We start from the raw sequence: 14,445 nt of genomic DNA, 5'->3' as shown, positions 1-14,445 counted from the left end.
ATATTAAGTAATCGAAAATAAGCATATGATCGATCCTGATGGCTTAATTGGAAACTGCGTATCTTACTGATATAAAACTAGAAAATATATGAAGGTATATACACACACTTAATCATGCAACATACCACTTTTGAATATATGATGAATACTGAAAAGATTAACAAGTGCAAATATTGATATATTGCCATATATTATTGTCTTACAACAATACTTCATAAGTTAATCATCAAAATCACTTAAAACTTCCATGTTCTTCACATGATCTATAAAAGCTGATACTGATAATGCCTTTGTTAGTGGATCTGCTAGTTGCTCCCTTGTTCCAATCTTAATCACTGCCACTTCATTATCTCTTATACTTTCTCTCACTGAAAAGTACTTCACATTTATATTTCTAGATTTGAAAAGAACACAGCTGCTGCATTGTCACAATAAAACACCATTGGTCTTTCAATTGAGTCTACCACCTTCATTCTAGCAATAAAGTTTCTCAACCATTGGGCATGTGTAGAACAGTAGAAGCTTAAAACATGGCAACATATTCTGCTTGAAAAGTTGAAGTAGCAGTCAGTTCTCGCACAAATAAAAAATTACACATTGTTGGGCCGATTGCAAGGGAACAATTGTGGGCTTAGCTAAAGAATAAGAGTTGGAGTCCAATAATGACCAAGTCTTGCCGATAGCACCGAACAATACAAATGAGAAAAACCCTACATCCTTAAACCATTTCGTTCTCTTTTCCAGCCGCACCCTGCAACTCCTTGAAGGTAATCTTTACTTTCCGTTTCCCTGTTTCTAGTTGTCGTCGCATATTACTGTACCTGCCGATTTCTTTTCATATCTTCACTCTTGGGTTTATTTCGGTCTCTGTGTTTTGTGTTGATTTTGATTCCACTATCTTTTTGGGTTTATTTCGAAGTTTCAGCTGCTATTCTTCTAGTCCTTTTCCTCTCTTTCAATTGAAAAGTATCTGTGTTCCTGGTAGTAGTTCCAACCTGAAACATAGTATTTGATGTTTGAATTGCCTTTACCGTGGTTGTGCGCGTGTTCGAGGTTTATCATCTCTTGTTAATTAAATCAAATTTCGTTGGCAAATAAAACTTGTCAAATATATGCAGGGTTTACATGGCAGAGGCACTTTAAGGTTAAGACTAACGAGTTGTTTATGTGTTTCATTCAACAGAAATGGATATAGATACAGGGATGTTTACGGTTCCTCAAACCGTTGGCAGTGTACTGTGTTGCAAATGTGGTATTCCCATGGCACCGAATGCTGCCAATATGTGTGTCAAGTGTTTGCGCTCTGAAGTCGACATTACTGAAGGTTTGCAGAAGCATGTGACCATTGTGCATTGCCCTGAATGTGATACCTGGTTGCAGCCTCCAAGAACCTGGATCAAAGCCCAAGTGGAATCAAAGGAGCTGCTAACGTTCTGTGTGAAGAGGCTGAAGAACTTGAATAAAATTAGGTTGGTTCATGCCGAGTTCATTTGGACTGAACCTCACTCCAAGAGGATCAAGGTTAAGTTGGTAGTTCAGAAGGAGGTTCTTAATGGAGCAATACTTGAGCAATCGTATACTGTTGAGTATGTCCAGCAAGAACATATGTGCGAGTCTTGTGCTAGAGTCCAGGCCAACCCTGACCAGTGGGTTGCAGCTGTACAGCTCCGCCAGCATGTTTCTCATAGACGCACATTCTTCTATCTGGAGCAGCTGATTCTGAAGCACGGTGCTGCTGCCAGTGCCATAAAGATTACACAGATGGACCAAGGTATCGATTTCTTTTTCTCAAACCGGAGTCATGGTGTGAAATTTGTGGAGTTTGTGGGTAAAGTTTCTCCAGTAAGGAGTCGTAATGACAAACAGCTTGTTTCCCAAGATTCTAAAAGTAATACTTATCATTACAAGTATACATTCTCAGTGGAAATCGCCCCCATTTGCCGTGAGGATTTGATCTGTCTGCCTCCGAAGGTTAGATCCAGTTTTGGAAATCTTGGTCCTATAGTGATTTGCACTAAAGTGACAAACAGCATTGCTTTGCTTGATCCTTTGACCTTGAGGCATTGTTTTCTGGATGCTGATCAATATTGGAGGTCAACCTTTAAGTCTCTACACACGAGCCGGGAGTTAGTGGAGTATATAGTGCTTGATGTAGAGATGGTTTCATCTGAAGTTAATGTTGGCGGCACAAGGTATGCTTTAGCTGATGCACAAGTTGCCCGTGTGTCCGATTTTGGGAAGAATGATACTATTTTCAACATAAAAACACATTTAGGCCATCTTTTAAACCCTGGGGATTATGCTCTTGGTTATGACTTATATGGGGCAAACAGTAATGATGAGGAACTAGACAAGTACAAGGGTCTAGTTATTCCAGATGTAATTTTGATAAAGAAGAGTTACGAAGAAAAGCGCCTGAAGAAGCGTTCCAAGCCTCGTGCATGGAAGCTCAAATCCCTTCCCATGGAAGTTGATGCTAAAGGTAGAGGTGTGCAAGAAAAGGAGGCCTCAGAGTATGAACAGTTTTTGAAAGATCTGGAAGAGAATCCTGATTTGGTTTTCGGTGTTAATATATACCATAATAAAGAATACCAGCCATCAGAGATGGCATCTGAGACTGATGGGGAAGATGCACCACCTACTGTGCCCTTAGATCAGTTGCTCGACGACATGGATAACCTCCAACTAAGAGAGGATGAAGATGATGAGGACAGTGGCAGCATGAGGGAATAAAAGTAGAGTCATCCATTTCGTTTGTAGCGAAATATAAATTTTGTCAGGGTGTTTTGTTTAATCTGGTCTTTCTTGCGCACTCCATATAAAAAGTAAGTTTGTATTTCTGTTGTGTAACAAAGAGTTCAGTTCCTCTTTGGGTTCTATCTATGGTTTGTTTTGTTGGTTTTTTTATGAGTAATTGCAGAATGTGTCATCTTCTGACGATCACATTTTGTTATAGCTGTTCATATTCACACATTACTTTGTGAAGAGAAATATGCCCACATTACTTTGTAGTGATGTTAATTTGCAGGAGATGTGAGTGCGTTACCCCTTACAGTATAGGTCAAGTCGCTGAAACGTATGATCCACACAAGGAGCAAGCCATTTCAGACAAGCCATCACAGAATTTAGCTAATCTTTCGACCAAAAAAAAAAAAGAAAAAAGAATTTAGCTAATCTGAAATACGTAACGGCAGTTACAGAGCCCTCACTGCAAGTCGTGTTTGCTTGAGCTACTAATTTAGTTGGTGTTTCCTCGTAAGCAACTGAACAATTTTAAAGAAAATGGTCCGTCCTTGGTCTTGGTCCTTACAAGGGGTTTCAAAATTTCATGGGAAAATTGTAAGAAGTATGGGAGGGATTTTTCTCAAAAGTTACACACGAGGCATATATAGTTCCATGAACAATTGGTTGGGTTGGTGTATATAACTTTCAAACAAATTAGTTCGATTGATGAACTCACCATGAATTGCCCTCTACGTATAAATTCCATCAACATGACGCCAAAAGTACTTTTATACTACTTAGCAACTGCCTCAAAACCCTGATTGGTGTGTTCTTAACTTATTTGTGTTAAAATATCTAGACTAGAAATATCAGTTGCTAGGGTTTCTACCCTTGGGAAGTTAGGCTATCTAGCTGTTGACCCGTTGGTAGCTAAATCCAGTCCCCGCCGCTTTGTTTTACTAGCTTGGACGACGTTGCTCATTTGATCGATGATCATGACTTGCATATATAACCAAATTAAGGTCGATTCAGAATGTGAGGACTTGATATGATGATCAAAGACATTCAGATGTATTTTCCAAAACTCTATGTATGGGGACAACAAGTTGTAAGAATGGAAGACCAAGAGCACAGAGATGTTACTTGTAATGATCGAAACCATAGAATATACCATTGAGTTGCTTCACATGGAAAACAATTTTGTTGTCTGTTTTCTTGCTTCTTATATTTTTTTGTTTTGTTTTTTGGTGCTGATGAGTTGTAATGAATTGACATCCTAATCGAGCATTCTGGATCAGTACATCTTCTACGTGTGTGTGTATCTATATGTATACATACATTTCTTTCATTTAATAGTACAGAAAAAAAAAAAAAAAAAAGAGAGAGAAGAGATTACGACATCGATCACTTCTCAATATAAGAAGAAATCACATTACTATATCAATGAGAAAATTAATTCAAAGATTTTCTTTGGAAGTACAAAAACCAAGGTATAACGACTATGAAAACCACGTTACTGTACCTTAAGTTCAATTTTTATTTTAGTTTTTCATGATGTAACCCGGAACTAAAATCATTTGGCTCTTTTTTCCTTTTCACGTGTATTTTTGGTTTAGCAAGTCCGCGCTACTTCATTTTGCTACGGCGATGCGTAAGGAAGTGGCCCGCTTCCCCTGACCGGCCATGACGCCAGTTTTCCTGCCGTGAAACAGAAAAACGGCGGTACGTGTTCCTCATCGTTTTGTCCTTCTCATCATCCATGTATATATGTACGTTTAAAAAAATTACATGGCATAAAAGTAACTAAGTTAAAACCTAGTGGATGAAAAACCACATCGAGATGTACTCATCTTGTGGTAGTCTACAGTATTTTCATTTTTCTTTGTAGTCTACAGTCTATATATACGGCTCTTGGCCTTGCTTTCGTTATTAACTAATTTATTTCTTGTTGGCTTTGACTAATGTACTAATAATAGACCACATCAGATCTCTATCTATCTCAACTCTGATCATCAAATTCAAACTTAATAAAGACTCGGGAGTCTGAGTCTCTTGTCTTATACGATCACGGTAGGTAATAGATAGGTACCCATTTCTATTTGCAACTTCTTCTTCAATTTGGCAGAAGACCAAGACTAACTTATATTATCCGATCCTCATATATATCAACTAGCTACTCATTCTTGCTTCACATTTACAATCTTGAATGAACCTGTAAGTGAAACTACTCGATCTTCCACTCGTCAGTTACGCACTCATCACTCCGATCCAGTTATTCGAATTATAAGTCATGGATGAACAAGGCTGTGACTTGAAACTAGCTACCGGTAGTAGTTCCGATCATCGTTTGGTTGAAACCCCTGTCAAAGAAGAAACATTACTCAAAGAGATCAAAGAAATTGATTTCTTTCCCAATAGACTTCCCGATCCACCGGCACCTGGTCATCATGTAATGGTACGCATTTCCGGCTAGCTACTCAGATTAATTTGATGTCTCGGATCCCCTCATTTGTATTAATTTTGTTGGCTTGATCCATTTCCGTTTCCATCAATATTGTTATTCTTGTTATTATTATTTTCTGAAACTTGGTTGTACTTCCCTGGTCAGCTGACTACTCTTCAGCTTCAAGTTGAGTTACAGCGAGAACACAAAGAGAATCAAAAGCTCAAATCCATGTTGAACCAAATCACCAAAAGCTACAATGAGTTGCAGGCGCAGCTGCGCATGATCAGACTACAAGAGCAGCTGGTATATATATACATGTTTATATTTGGCTTTTAATTATTAGACTCTTGTTATTAGTGATATTAGGGTTTGGAAGTATTGTTATTGAGCTAGATATTTGAATGTTTTGCCAAAACAACTTAACGATTATATATGGTATGAAGCAAACTTCTGCAGAAGACGGCTATCTTGATCCGAAGTTATCATCCCTTCATGATGACCAATCCCCCAAAAGTAGTAATCACCAAGATCATGATAAAGAACAAGTTCTAGCTGCTACTGACCATGATCAGGTTCCTTTAAGAAGGGCTAGAGTCTCAGTACGAGCAAGATCGGAAGCTCCCATGGTATGTGGCTTAATTAATACACCAAAAGCATGCAGAAATTTGAAATTTTTTACTCTAATTTGAAATTTCTAATTTGATAATCAGAATGCGAGCCTTCGTTCTTAAGTTTAATTTCTTTATATATAGCAAGCATCGATCATTCTTTCTCCAAGATGATTACATAGGTACAATAATTCTTGCTGCAAGAAAATAACTAATTTTGATTATATATTGACCTGCATTCTGGAAAGGAGATCGGGATCCACAAACTTGAAACTAGAAACTGATCTCTCCAGATCAAAATCCATCTATTAATTTCGGACCTTTTTATGCAATTATTTATGTGACTCGGCCATTTATATTTAGATATAAAAAATTTCTTGTATTCTTTTAATGACAATTATGAACTGCGCGCATTTTGATCGAATGAGATGACAAACCTTTTCAAGGATGAAATGGTTGGTCGATCATGCAAACCTTAAACTTGCTAATTAGTGACCAATCTGTAAGACTAAGTGGTAGGTCTAAATCTTTCACTTCTTTTATGCAATCAAAAAAACATTCACAATAGGAGGGACTTTGGATTTCATGAAAATGTGACCACGCATATATGCATGCTTAGTTACGTACTCACATAGTGTTGAAACAGTATATTGCTTGAAATGCTGTAGATCTAAACATTTCGAAAACAGGAGAAGGAAATTAAAAGTGATAGTAGAGTAACAAGGATTTGGAAGGACAAATTAGTAGCTAATTATAACTATTTCAGTCTATGATCATATATATATATATCAGAGAGGATGTGAAGCGGACGTCCGCACTCCGGCTTAAAGTGCGGACATTGTCCGTTCTCCGCCGTCTCACGCCGGCGACGGCTTCTCTCCTTCCCGGACGACAGCACAGGCTTCCAGGATGGCTTCTCTCCTTCCAGGACTGGCCGGCGACAAGTTTTCCGGCCAACCTTGATCAATCATGGTGTTTTCTGTCTAGAGCTTCAATCTGGCCGGAAAACTTGTCGCCGGCCAGTTCTGGAATGAGAGAAACCGTCCTGGAAGCCTGTGCTGTCGTTCGGGAAGGAGAGAAGCCGTCGACGCCGTGAGACGATGGAGAACGGACGACGTCCGCACTTTAAGCCGGAGTACGGACCTCCGCTTCACATCCTCACTGTATATATATTACCAATTCCAAAAGAATATATATATAATTTTAATTGCACCTAAAATATGGTTTCCCATAAGCTACAGATTATCGATGGATGTCAGTGGAGGAAGTACGGTCAAAAGATGGCCAAGGGAAACCCCTGTCCTCGTTCTTACTATCGCTGCACTATGGCCGCTGGATGCCCTGTTCGAAAACAGGTATAAATATACAGTACTCATCGAGGACTAAAATTAGTTGATCTTCAGAAGTATATAGTGTTCAAGTTAATTAGCTTTGTTTTGACATATATAGGTGCAAAGATTGGCAGAGGACAAGACCATTCTGATAACCACATATGAAGGTAATCACAACCACCCTCTTCCTCCAGCCGCGAGATCTATGGCTAATACCACATCAGCAGCAGCAGCCATGTTGGTATCGGGTTCAACAACCAGCAAGGAAGGAACACAACCAGCTACAGGCTTGTTCTCTTCTCTTCATGAGCAGCCCTTTGGTTCATCCATGGCCACCTTTTCAACCTCTTCACCATTTCCCACAATCACACTGGACATGACCCGCACCCCGATTTCTAACCCTAATCCCATGCAACTCATCATGCACAGTAGTGCTCCCACGTCATTTCCTCTTCCTTTGCAGGGTTATAATAATCATCCGATTATAGGGCATCCCTTGCGTTTGAATTTCCCTCATCCTAATTATGCAGCGGCAATGCAACTAGATCGAAGCCACAGTTCGATGGTTGAGACGATAACTGCAGCCATTACTTCTGACCCCAAGTTCACTACAGCCCTAGCTGCTGCCATCTCAAGTAGTATGAATAATGTAGAGAATATTAAGACTGGATTACAAGGAAGTTCTGATGATACCAGTTCCCTCAACAGTAATGGTAACGAAGTTTACGCTGTATTATCTGGCTCCCCACAGCATCCTAAGTCATGCACCACTTTCTCCACCACCTAATATTTGCTGCATGCATGCATGACATGGGCTGTGTGTTGTAAATGAACAAGTCGACGCGATGCTGGGGAACGTAATAGAATGGTAAATAATATGGTGCTCTTAATCAATAGCTACGTACATGCCTCATGGGATTAAATATTTGTGAATTTGAAGCAATTAATTGAATGTGATGTACGTGTATATATATTTCAAAGTTTATATACATCTGTACGAAAAACATACATGATATCAGTATACCGACCTTCTTTTTTTCATTTACTTTTGGATGTAATAAGCAAGCGGACGGAGCCAAGATTTAAATTTAACCTGGCTAAACTGACCAATACTAGAGCTTGGCTGGGTTATTACTCTCTTATAATGGTGGGATGACAAGGCTTAATTAACCCTTATATTATAGCTAGCTAGAAACAAGAAAGCTACATGAGCTACAACCCAGATTTTTTCGGTGCGAACAATCGTCTTATGTGGCGTGCTAGTACCTCTGAGTCAGGTACAACTTGATCTTTTTGCTTGCACTAGCTTCTTGACTTCTTCTTCAAACGATCGAGAGCAGGCGTGATTAGACCTACTGCTAGCTAGGTTCTTTAAACAGACCTAAAAAGGAAACCCCTCTAGGATTTCTTCTCTGTTCATGCGAACAGACGTATCTTACTTGAGCCGATAAAGTCAAGCAGAGAAAACACAATCAGGAAAAGATATTTGCTAAGGTTTTGAGGCCTTAACAATGGCTTGTGGAGGTTTGCTGACGGATCATGCTTGATGGATAGATGTTGCTGACGGATCAGACTTGGTTTTGCCAACGGATTGGACTTTGGTAACAAAAGACATCAGAGTCTTTTTGTAGATGGGTGCTCCGGGGGAGACTTTGATATTTGCAGTGTGCAAAGTTTGGTTGTAAGATTGGTTGTCCTTTGTTCATTCGCCTCGACCCTCTTTATATAGAGAACTAAGGTTCATATTTCCTTGCGGATCAAGGCATATCAAACCTCTGTCTTAATTAGGAAAGAAATCTCCTAATCAAGTCATGGACTAGATCCCTAAGAATCTGTAATCTCTGTCATAATTTACCCAAGGGAAAGAAATATATTTACAAAGATAAATAGGGTCGCATGTGTCGGTACAATGAGTTTTCATTCTGAACTAATCCGAAAATATTAATATTTGGCCCAAACATTGCCCCCCAGGCCTCGAAATTGAGACTTGGCTCAAAACCGATATTAAAGAGGGCTAAACCCCAGAAAGGGTATAATGTTTAACTGAAACGCTGCATTGTTTCCCTCGCTTCCACCATTTCTTAGAAACTAAAGACACAATTGTTCAAGAAACCCTTTAGATTTCTATAAACCTAGAACACCTTTCTCATTCAATCCTCACACCACAGACAATGGTGTTCTCCAAACCCAATCCCAAAGCTCTTAAGCAAAGCGTAGCCGAAGACTTTAAACTGAACTTGGTTACTCTGAAGCCTCATCTCAAAGCCTATGACTCCTACATGAAGATCAAACCTGATAAGACAATAGAGCTCCAATGATCATAGCCGATATATGCTTTGCTTTAAACCGAGGAGGAGGCAATAGAGCTCCAATGATGACAGTGCTGTGTTTTTAGGATACTTCAAGCAATACCTTCAACTTCAAATTTGGGCAGATGAGAATTACAATGTTGGACACCTAGCCTATGCCATCACTAGACTACCCATCCAGCTTCGAAATCCATCTGCAAAGCCCAACTGATGTTTAGGTCACTTTCTGGTCCAACTGGTTTAGCAACCCGAGTTGCTCAAAGAAATATCTCTCTCACAGTTATTACTGAAGGAACTTAATCGTCGGTAGAATCTCCTCAAAAACGGAATCAAGGTAATTACCCATGTCCCGTTAGTTAATGCACCATTCTGGGAAAAACGCAACGCTTAACTGCATTATCCGGCACCCTTCATGAACAAATGCCTTTGAAACCATCCTTGATCCTTTATAAATAGAGAAACCCAATATGGTTTCTAACACATAGTTCTATCCCAACAAGTAGTAATGCTCGTCCTTCTCTCTATTTGCTTATGTGTGTGAAAGTCTTTCCACCAGACAGCTCAGCCCAACACTTGGGTGTTCTAAGGTTTGTAACCTAACCTCATGCCTGGGTCAAGCTTTATAACGTAACCTCAGGTAAGCCTTCATTGCATTCGCCGTTAAGCAAGATAGGTAGATCCCTCCGAATTGCTTGTCAGTGGGTGCATCGAAGGATAATGGGTACCACCAGCCCAGTCGCCCTCTAGGTCTCTCTGTAGAGCCTGGGGAAGTTGTACTTTCTGGAACTATTTATGGGAAGCGCTTTTCGAGGTTTGGGAGCAAGATCTCTTGGTCACAACTTGGTGGATGGGACAGAATGTTCCTTGGAGGAAGATGTGTATAAATCCTCCTTACAAAAATCCATCATGAACCCTTCTCTTAAATCATGTTTTAAAAACTTTAGGATAGTTTTCTTTCATGGTATCAGAGCTATATTCTGGCTCTTTGTATCTTTATTGGCAATGTAAATTTCCTGGCCACAAAGCCAATATAAGAATAAAGATTTGAATATTGAAAACACATATTGTTCTCATTGCTTTTTGCTTGTGATTGCAACATCAATATACATTATGGAACATAGTAAGAAACTTTAAACAGTCTCAATAAAAATTGGAAATTTTTTTTAAAAACCACAGGTGTTGGTTTCAGATAATGTATAGTATGTTGTCCCCCATTTTAATTGGGTGCAGCGAATGTAAACCTTAATAGTTGGAAAGAGCATAAGCCAATTAAACTTGAGGTGCTCCCATGCCCCCCTCCCCCCGCCCCCAACAATGTTGAATGGGAAAAACCATTAACTGGTTCAAACTGATGCCCCCCCCCCCCCCCCCACGTCTCTGAAGCTGGTGGCGGATCTTCGAACTCCCAGACACTTGGATAATACTTCTTGAGATGGCGACCATTGATGGGTTGTTGTGAATTTCACCATCTATGTCTCGGAGGTAGTAAGTACCTTTACCAACAATTTGATCAACAACAAAAGGTCCTTCCTAGTTTGGTGACCACTTACCACGACCATGTACTCGTTCGCCAAAGGGTAAAATAGCCTTCCAGACCAAGTCACCAACTCCAAAATTGCGTCCGCGAGTGCATTTATCGTTAATGCAAGCGACTCTCTTCTTTTCAACCACTATATGGTCCAAAGCTTCCATTCGTTGGACATCTAAGTCTTCATGTTCTTGGTACATGGCTTAGACATAGTCCTCACCAATTAATTGATGTTGTTCTCTAACTCGCAGCGAATGCACATTGATCTCCAAAGGTAGCACTGCATCGTGTCTAAACATCAAAGCATAAGGTGTGGTACCTGTTGGAGTGCGTTTGGAGGTCATGTAAGCCCAAAGAGTGTTGTCGAGCTAAGCTCACAATAAGTGAGCTAAATGTCTAATGTAATGACACTAGCCCGTTATTCTGGCTTTCGTTTATATAAATGATTTATTACTTTTAAAATCAAAAAAATCTTTATTTTAGGACCGACCAAAATCAAAAGTATTATTTTATTGATATTATTAATTTAAATCCGATGAAAACCCGCTCTGATACTATCTTTACAATTGTGGAAAAATAAAAAAAATAAAAAAAATTATAGCAAACTTTTATTAGGAACCGTGCGACCGCAGTGGGGCCAACAGTTTCAAATTTGAAACACAGCGTGGAGGACCGTTGGGGATGCAGAGTAGAAGTCTAAGAGACTAAAACCAATATTTGCTTTTACAAACACAAAGCTCAATCAGAGTTGGTGTGTTGGGAACTTCGGGATTAGCTTCAGCAAAACCTTGAATCGAAGAGAATAGCTTCGACAAATGATCAGTACCAGACGCCATGGCTGGCAACGCCCCTTCCATCCTTTGCAGGTACCTCATTCATTTACCCACATCTCATTACTATTTGCCTTACTCGAAAGCAGATCCCAAAAGGAAACAACCAGTTATGCTTTAATGCTGATTTGAATTTGCAGATGGTGGGAATCGCGGTTTTTAGCTTTCTGGTGGTAATGTTCTACACATTCCTGGGACTTTTCCTGGGAAATCGAATCGCGGAGATCACAATCACTACAGTCTTCTCCTTTGTTGCTGTTTCGGTTATGTTTCTCTTCATCCGGTGCACCGCGACGGACCCAACTGACAGAACCAGCTTCAAGAAGAGGAAGAAGAAGAAGAAAGGCTCTCTTGGTAATAAAGGGTACCCAGAACTTAACCACTGGTTCATTCTGGGGCAGATTATGGTCAGGTTCTTGAGGAGAGTTGAGAAGAAGATTCTCAGGACTTTTATAAGGAGGAGTTATCTGGATCCCTGGAAGACCAGCGCTCATTTGGAGGCCTTGGTTCCTTTTCCCTTTGTGCTCATGAAAGACGACGACGCTGTCTCTCCTGATCTCAGAGAAGACGACATCTCGTATTGTGCACTCTGTGACTTTGAGGTGAGTTGGTGAATCTACTTGTCTAACTCTATTTGGGGTTGTTCTTCTCTAACTCTGTTCTGTTTTTGCAGGTGAAGAAACGAAGCAAGCACTGCAGGACTTGCAACCGATGCGTTGAGGGTTTTGATCACCACTGCAGGGTATGTAGTCCTTCTTAGTTGTTCTACTTTATAACCCAATTAAGTTCTGGTTCTGATTCAACTTCTTCGTTTTGTTCTCACTAGTGGTTAAACAACTGTATTGGTAAAAAGAACTACACCACATTCATTCTTCTGATGGTTTTCATTTTGTTATTGGTAAGTCGATTTACTATTCAATCAGTTTGCTTAACTTATCTATAGTCAATCAATATTTACTGTGTTTCTTTGTGAATGTAAACAAATTTACTACTACTGGTGGCACAGTTGATCATAGAAGGAGGAACAGCTATTGCCATATTTGTTAGGTGCTTCACAGATAAAAAAGGAATAGAGGAGGAGCTGAAGCGGAAACTCTACCTAGACTTTCCAAGAGCTGTTCTCGCCACGATATCGGTAATTAATTAGTTTATTCTTTCCTTGGTTTTCCATTCCAGACTAATCTGGACTCATAATCCACTCAAGTCTGATGTTATCTTGCAATGCAGGTCTTGCTAACTCTATTGACAGCTTATGGTTCAGCAGCAATGGGACAGCTTTTCTTCTTTCATTTGGTTCTCATTAAGAAGGTAGCTAGTTTTCAATTCTTATGTGCCATGTTTATTTTGTAATTGTCATTTCCACAGTTCTGAGTGAATATGAAGTTGACAGATGAGGTGAAGTTTACTCTATAAGCTCACATTCTACCAATGATTTGGCTAATGTATAAATTCGTACTGCAGGGAATCAGAACATATGACTATATCCTGGCAATGAAAGAGGAGATCAACCAGTCTATGGAAATTGATTCATTTAATGATGATTCAGATTTCTCCTCAGATGAGAGCGATAGTGATTTTGATTCACCTGAAAAGCCGTCTTGTGTATCAAAGTTTATGTGCAGAGGGCGTGATGGGGGAATTCAGGTAAAGTATATGCATTGCAGCCGGCCTTTAGTTTGCCTCTTCGGATTGATTTCAGAAGACACACAAGTTTGTCTATCTGCCTTATTGGATAAATGTCATTCTATGTTTCAGAACCCCAGAAGGCTATCCATAAGAATTGATGGAGCACCTCAGCCCTCCATCTCAACCAAGCCACAAGGTTTCCGCGTCAGCATTAATCCATGGACGCTGATAAAGTTGAGCAAAGAGAAGGCATTGCTTGCAGCTGAGAAAGCCAGGGAAAGACTTGTGAAACAGAAGCCATCCGCAGAGCATGACTCGTTGAGACCACTGCCGTTAGAGACAAAATCCGGACCATTGACGATGAGCACAGATAGAAACATAGCCACTACAACTACAGCAGGATCAGGCTTAACACCTCTAATATCCAAAGGGGGGTGGATGCCAGGGTCGCCTGTCGCAAAGTTTACAAGCCCGAGAAGGAGGTTTTCTGGCTCACCAACCATGTTCAGTGGCATTGTTCCCTCACCTAAGCACAAGTACAAAAGTAACTTTGACTTGAAGTTGACAGAGGTGTCCAGGGAGCTGGAGACCTATATCTCGAGGCAGGTTCTATGTTCTGTTATAAAGAAGGATGGCTGTGAAGCATCCCCAAGATAAACAGGGATGATGTTTTTAGATTCTCAGCCTTTGAGATAGGGATCATTTGGAGACTGATACTCCTTAAATTATTACACCACCTATTCAATTTTATTTAAACTTTATGCAATGGTATAGATATTGCCCTGCATCAACTGACATTACATTAACTTTCCTCTTCAACATTTGCGCACATTTGCATCTGTTGGTGTTCAAGAAACGTAGACAGTTAAGTATACAGAAACTGCATGCAATATAGCTAGGTTGCTTCTTTGAAGTATATAGAAACTGCAATACATGTATGTTGGTTCTTTGAAGTATATATTGACCTATCAGATCAGGTCATTTTTCTTCAAAGTTTGGACTCTGGTATGAATATTTATTTGACATCATATTTTACAGAAAAT

The 14,445-nt window shown here is 39.8% G+C and overlaps 3 protein-coding genes across 3 annotated transcripts; all 3 read left to right on the top strand.

Annotated features, from left to right (window-relative positions):
- Window positions 1-1,185: 1,185 nt before the first annotated feature.
- On the top strand, window positions 1,186-2,898 carry LOC101293341 (60S ribosomal export protein NMD3-like). Its single transcript, XM_004288302.1, has one exon. The coding sequence runs from the start codon at window positions 1,186-1,188 to the stop codon at window positions 2,731-2,733; it is 1,548 nt and encodes a 515-aa protein (XP_004288350.1). The 3' UTR covers window positions 2,734-2,898.
- A 2,023-nt stretch (window positions 2,899-4,921) lies between these two features.
- On the top strand, window positions 4,922-8,154 carry LOC101295368 (probable WRKY transcription factor 47-like). Its single transcript, XM_004288309.1, has 5 exons — window positions 4,922-5,179; window positions 5,333-5,473; window positions 5,614-5,796; window positions 7,020-7,133; window positions 7,228-8,154. Exons 1-5 carry the CDS (start codon window positions 5,015-5,017, stop codon window positions 7,894-7,896), a joined length of 1,272 nt encoding a protein of 423 aa, XP_004288357.1. The 5' UTR covers window positions 4,922-5,014; the 3' UTR covers window positions 7,897-8,154.
- Window positions 8,155-11,691: 3,537 nt separating this feature from the next.
- LOC101314990 (probable S-acyltransferase At4g01730-like) lies at window positions 11,692-14,059 on the top strand. The gene is made up of 8 exons (XM_004288291.1): window positions 11,692-11,812; window positions 11,917-12,378; window positions 12,450-12,518; window positions 12,603-12,674; window positions 12,783-12,911; window positions 13,004-13,084; window positions 13,238-13,420; window positions 13,532-14,059. Exons 1-8 carry the CDS (start codon window positions 11,762-11,764, stop codon window positions 14,057-14,059), a joined length of 1,575 nt encoding a protein of 524 aa, XP_004288339.1. The 5' UTR covers window positions 11,692-11,761.
- Window positions 14,060-14,445: the final 386 nt, after the last annotated feature.

This window comes from Fragaria vesca, linkage group LG1 (assembly GCF_000184155.1).
Source record: "Fragaria vesca subsp. vesca linkage group LG1, FraVesHawaii_1.0, whole genome shotgun sequence".
Classification (NCBI taxonomy): Eukaryota; Viridiplantae; Streptophyta; class Magnoliopsida; order Rosales; family Rosaceae; genus Fragaria; species Fragaria vesca.
Note: the sequence above shows the minus strand (reverse complement) of the source record. Positions and strands in the feature narration are given on the sequence as shown.

Excerpts from the sequence above, each read along its gene's own strand:
- LOC101293341 (XM_004288302.1), top strand. The coding sequence starts at position 1,186 with ATGGATATAGATACAGGGATGTTTACGGTTCCTCAAACCGTTGGCAGT.
- LOC101314990 (XM_004288291.1), top strand. The coding sequence starts at position 11,762 with ATGATCAGTACCAGACGCCATGGCTGGCAACGCCCCTTCCATCCTTTG. Across the intron at positions 12,675-12,782 it reads TGGTTTTCATTTTGTTATTG|TTGATCATAGAAGGAGGAAC; the intron begins GTAAGTCGATTT and ends CTGGTGGCACAG. Across the intron at positions 13,085-13,237 it reads ATTTGGTTCTCATTAAGAAG|GGAATCAGAACATATGACTA; the intron begins GTAGCTAGTTTT and ends TTCGTACTGCAG.
- LOC101295368 (XM_004288309.1), top strand. The coding sequence starts at position 5,015 with ATGGATGAACAAGGCTGTGACTTGAAACTAGCTACCGGTAGTAGTTCC. Across the intron at positions 5,180-5,332 it reads CACCTGGTCATCATGTAATG|CTGACTACTCTTCAGCTTCA; the intron begins GTACGCATTTCC and ends TTCCCTGGTCAG. Across the intron at positions 5,474-5,613 it reads TCAGACTACAAGAGCAGCTG|CAAACTTCTGCAGAAGACGG; the intron begins GTATATATATAC and ends TATGGTATGAAG.